The sequence below is a fragment of the Lactuca virosa genome, chromosome 6 (assembly GCF_052849685.1).
Source record: "Lactuca virosa cultivar CGN04683 chromosome 6, Lactuca_virosa_CGN04683_v6, whole genome shotgun sequence".
In the NCBI taxonomy this organism is placed as follows: Eukaryota; Viridiplantae; Streptophyta; class Magnoliopsida; order Asterales; family Asteraceae; genus Lactuca; species Lactuca virosa.
Window position 1 is genome coordinate 9,266,148 of NC_136431.1, and position 5,302 is coordinate 9,271,449.

Here is a 5,302-nt window from a genome sequence, read left to right on the forward strand (position 1 = left end):
GGATAAAAACTCAAACATAAGAGATCTAAACCATCATTAATCAAGTTCATAGCTTTTTAACTCAAATAAGCTGGAAATGAAGCAAAAGGTCGAGATCCACAAGCTCCTCCTTGATCCACAACCTTGCACCAAATTTCTACTTCTTGAATATGGATCAAGACACACAAAAATGGACACTATAAGCTCAAAATGCAAGAGAGAGGCTTAGGGTTTCGAGTATAGGGCTAGGAGGACAGAGGAGGCTGAGAAAATAAGGGTTTCTTGGTCCATAATAATGTTTATATAGTGCCCACACTTGAAAATTAGGGTTTTCATTAAGCCAAGCATAAGCCCCGCGTATGCACCCGGAACCCCGTCCAAGCCTTCGCATGAGTATGCTAAGCGTACTATTTGGTACGCTCCGCGTACTCGCTTTACAGCTTGTACGCTAAGCGTACCTTGTGGTACGCCCTGCGTATAACTCAGGGACTAAAATGCACAAATAAACTGAACAAGGGCAAAAGAGAAACTTACCAGGATTCAAGTGTTACAATGACCCTATTAAGTCATTTTTTTCCGGTTTACCTAGAGTAGTTGGTTATAAGGACTGAATATGTACAGCTAAACAAGTTTAAATATATATATATATATATATATATATATATATATATATATATATATATATATATATATATAAATCTAAAAATATATTATCTTTATGTTTTTAAAAGCCATTGGTGCAGCTGTGGTTGTTGGCCTTTTGGGTCATCGCTCAAGGCCCAATCTTGAGAACAGCCCAATATTCTGCACATTGTAGGAGCGAGATCAAAGAGACGCATCATTAGCTTAAGCAGGCGGAGGAGCGACGCCGAAGAGAAATTGGGGAAACAAAATCTTTACGAATAAAATCCGAACGAAATCGTCCATATCGAAGCAGCGTTCCAAACCCAAGCCATAGGCGGGAAGTTTTTTAGTGCTACAGGTACAGATTAGCTCTTAAACAGTTGAACCGCATTCAAGTTCCTCATTCCTCGGTTTAATCAGGTAAATCATTTCTCAACAATATCTAAATTTTGTGATTTGTGTCGATTGCATCTCTGTTTACATTCTACCGGTACTCCGCACCGATTTTGTTCTTCTTATTTGCGTAATTAGGTTATCTAGGGTTTCGTTTGAATTTAGTATTTTGGTCATACGAACTAATGAAACTGACTGATCTTTATAACACTGTAATTCGGCAATCCATTTGTGTTTTGGTTCCTGACTGATTATGTTGAAGATGTTTGATCCTCTTCCATGGTATTGAATTTGTTCAACGATTATTGTAATCACGATTTTATTTAGTCAACAGATTTTCAGCAATTGCATTATGATTTTGTGTTTGATTCGCTTCAAAATGGCATTGAATATGTTTATCTTCAAACTGAATATGTATACTCTGAAACTGATGTGGTGTGATTACTGATTACTGATATGTATCTAAGCTTTAAGTCTACAGAAACCATTCAACAATAAGGCTAGTTTTTTTACAGGATCAAAAGCCATGGATGATGCATTTACCATTCAAATAAGTGGAAACTTAGTCAAACAGCTAGCAGACAACACCAACAAGGTAAAGAAAAAAACAAGAAAACCAAAACCCAAAACTCCCCAACAACACCCAATCCCTCCACCACCACCACCACCACCACCACTACCAACTGCCGCTACATGGCCACCAATGTACCTCCCAATTCCACCACCTTCACCACCTGAGGTGAATGCCATTCGTTCTGTTCTTGAAGACAGTGAGAGGGTTTTGGAAAAACTACAAAAGCAAGAAGATGCAATGTTGTTTGAAGTGACACAAAAGGCAAAAGAGCTTCATGAAAAAGAGTTTAAGCTTCCGGAAGCAAAACCTATGCCATGTTTGACCGATTTGACCGCTTGTTTGGATTGCTATAAAGAAAATGTCAAAGACCCGTTGAAATGCAGTGCCCTTGTCAAGAATTTTGCAGATTGTGCTCGCACTATAAGGCAACAGATTCGTGAATTAAAGTAATAAAAACTTTTTACATGTTTTTGACTTGATAATAACTCAAAATTGTTGAATCAATTGAACAAATATTTGTGTTTTTGTATGGAATGTTTTTGGAGACTGGAGTTTTGTACTCTTATTAAAGCATGGAATTATTGCTTGATATGTTCATTGTGAACCACATTAACAATTTTTACAATTTTGTCAAGTTTTTGTTCCAAGATGTGTTATTGACTTTTAGTTATGAATCTGAAATGATTTAAATGTTGATGAAATATTAGATGGGATAATAGTTGAAAGCATTTTAGAATAATTGCAAATATTATTGTATCTTGTTTTTAAGAATCATGAGAAGTGTTATTCCAATAATTCCATCAAGTTGGCAAGGTTTTCATAAATAATAAATGGTCTTCAAAGTTGACATTGAGGCATTCTTTGACTTTCTCAATTGGCTTCTCTTTACGTTATGAGGTACATGGGGTTTGGTGATAAATGGAGTGAGTTATGAGATACATGATACGACCTGTTCGAGAGTGTCAGTTTTTAATAGAAAAACAGAGGAAGGAAGAGAGCTTTGGGGCAAATTTTAGGAAAGCTCTCTTTATGATGTATTCCATTGAACAGATGCAATACATTAAATAGGATAGCTACCACTACTTGCTAAACTTAAGGAAGAAGATACCAATGAAATGGAATTAACTGGTGGGACTAAATGAAAGGTACTCATGGAGAAAATAATGCATGCACTTGAAATTGGACATGGTCTTCCAGAAGCTTGGAAATCTTCACTTGACCCAAGTTTTATTAATTCCTTTATTCTGGATTGGATCTTTAATCTTCGAATCGGATTGGGTGACGTTTGATCCTTATTGGCCTTTCACTCCGCGTGGACTCTATGCTTGGATCAGGGCTCGTATCAATAGACGTGCACAAAAAATGGTTGGGTTTTCTAACCGGTTCATGGTTCAGTACAGTCCGATTTAGAAACTACTTTGATAGTAACTGTATGGTTTGTAGCCGAATCGATGATTTATACCGGTTTAAGGATATTACCATAAGAACCGGTTAAATCTATAAAAATCGATTTTGATATAGTAAAAAAAATATTGACTTTTTTTAATTATTTCATTAATTTGTTTTTAATATAAGGGTTTGGATGTTTAACCCCCCCCCCCCCCCCCTCTATTATCTACGGTGCCAGAAAAAACACTTTTCTAAAAATTAAAAGTTGGAAAATGTCGTTTTGAACAATTAAATATGTCAAATGTCCGGAAAACACCGTAAATCATGATAAAAATATGAGTATTCTTATTGAAGAAGTATACATGTCCAAAATCGACCTGCACGAACCCTCATTTGGAAACCAAATTGCTTTAGTGTACCTTTAGGAGTGGGTTCGTGCATGGATGACTTCTTCAATAGCCCCAATTCTAATCAACGAAATCTCCTACATATGAGTTATTTATTAAATGAGGTATTAAATGAGAATCAAGACAAGGTGATCCTCTATCATTTTTTTAATGTTCTAGCCATGAAGGGTCTTCATGTTGCTTATAAAGAAACTATCACGTGGAATATTTACAATGGTTTCATATTGAAGTCTATGGCTTGGTTATTTCCCATTTTCATTTGCGGATGATGCCATTATTCATAGAGATAGGTATTAAGAAACTATAAGAAATATCCTTATACTTCAATGTTTCTTCTTGTTTTTTTGCTTAAAGATTAACTTAGCAAAGATTAACATTGTGGGTGCTTGTGTCTCTTTCAAAGAGGCTAATGACATCATATATTATGCGGTGTCGATTGAGTAATTTTCTTTTTACTTATCTATGTTTTTCGATTGGAAGAAATATATCTAAATTCCAGGGTTGAAGACAATTATTGACCGATTCCTAAATAAATATATTGGTGGAAAATGAAGTTCTCGTTGAAGGGTTCTAAACGAAATATATGGAAATATTACATTGTGAATTCTTTTGGGAAGGAAAGATCGGAGATAGGGAGATGTGTTATATAAAGTGTAACACCCTTTTTCCATAATGGATTTGTGTAGGACATAAATGACTCAAAGGCATGGTTTGTGGAAAAAATCTTGTGTCACGACATGACCATATGGAGGTCACGACGTGACGAAACAATATGAGAACGTGTATTCGAAAGAGTGTCACGACGTGACACGAGTGTAGTCAGGACATGACATGAGCTGCAACCCAAGCCCATGATCTTTTAAGTTTTCCTTCGTATTTACCCTAATCTTGGATTTAGGGTTTCATTTTTAGCCTCCATCATTCTCAAACCTCAGAAACCCTAACCCTAATCCTTCTTGGTGATTCTTGGCTCATTTTGCTGCTTTTGGTAGCTTGAAGAAGAACAAGAAGGTGTTCTAGTGTGTTGATCTAGCAGGGAAACCTCATCATCATCCTCTTGTGCATATTCTGGACTTTTGTAATTGTCCAAGATTCAAGCTTTTTGGTTGCATGTTTCTAGATCTAAGTTCTTTGTCCCTTTTCTTCATGTGGTGGAAGTTTGGAGGAATTGATAGCATAAAGTTTGCAACTTTATGGATCCTTGAGGTCCCTTGAGTGTTATATATTTTGGATATGAAGATTGGCCAACTATTGAGAACATTCATGTGTTATGGTTCCATTTTTTCATCATTTTGACTTAATAAGAGACCAAGGCATGCATGTCTATAAAGCATCAAATTTTTTTGGATGTTTTTGGAGTATAAATACCCTTTGGAAAGTTGGAATGGATATCTTAATGGATTAAGGGATGAATGCATTAATTTTCCCCAAAATGAAGTAGTCACGACGTGACCATATGGAGGTCACGATGTGAGGATGGAATTTTCCCGACTATTTTGGACGCATTCTGTCACGACGTGATGGTATGGCCATCATGACGAGACAAGGGTTTTGATCGCAGATGAGTGGTTCAAATATGGATTTGTTGATTAAGGTTGGGTTGCTGGCCAGGACGTGACCATGGACCGGTCACGACGTGAATATCGACCGTTGACTTTCGTTGTTGACTTTAACTATTACCGTTAACTTTTGGCATGGGTTGACTTTTGGTCAAATTTCTGATTTTAGAAGGTAGACTTAGGTTTACCTTGTGTGGTTTATTAGGAGGTGTATAGCACCCGTTCATTTGCTGTGAGAATTGTTAGTTGTTTATTTCATCGGCAATGTGAGTCTTCTCACTGTACCATGTAGGTAGACCAGGTGGTGGCCCCTGACAATTGTATGAAATACCAGGATGTGGCTCCCGACAATTGTATGCAAGACTAGGATTTGGACC

General features: G+C 36.7%; 1 protein-coding gene across 1 annotated transcript; it reads left to right on the forward strand.

The window, feature by feature from the left end:
* The first annotated feature begins 789 nt into the window (after window positions 1–789).
* On the forward strand, window positions 790–2,161 carry LOC145118797 (copper ion binding protein). Its single transcript, XM_079054463.1, has 2 exons — window positions 790–1,023; window positions 1,512–2,161. The coding sequence occupies exon 2, from the start codon at window positions 1,523–1,525 to the stop codon at window positions 2,018–2,020; it is 498 nt and encodes a 165-aa protein (XP_078910589.1). The 5' UTR covers window positions 790–1,023; window positions 1,512–1,522; the 3' UTR covers window positions 2,021–2,161.
* Window positions 2,162–5,302: the final 3,141 nt, after the last annotated feature.

Excerpts from the sequence above, each read along its gene's own strand:
- LOC145118797 (XM_079054463.1), top strand. The coding sequence starts at position 1,523 with ATGGATGATGCATTTACCATTCAAATAAGTGGAAACTTAGTCAAACAG.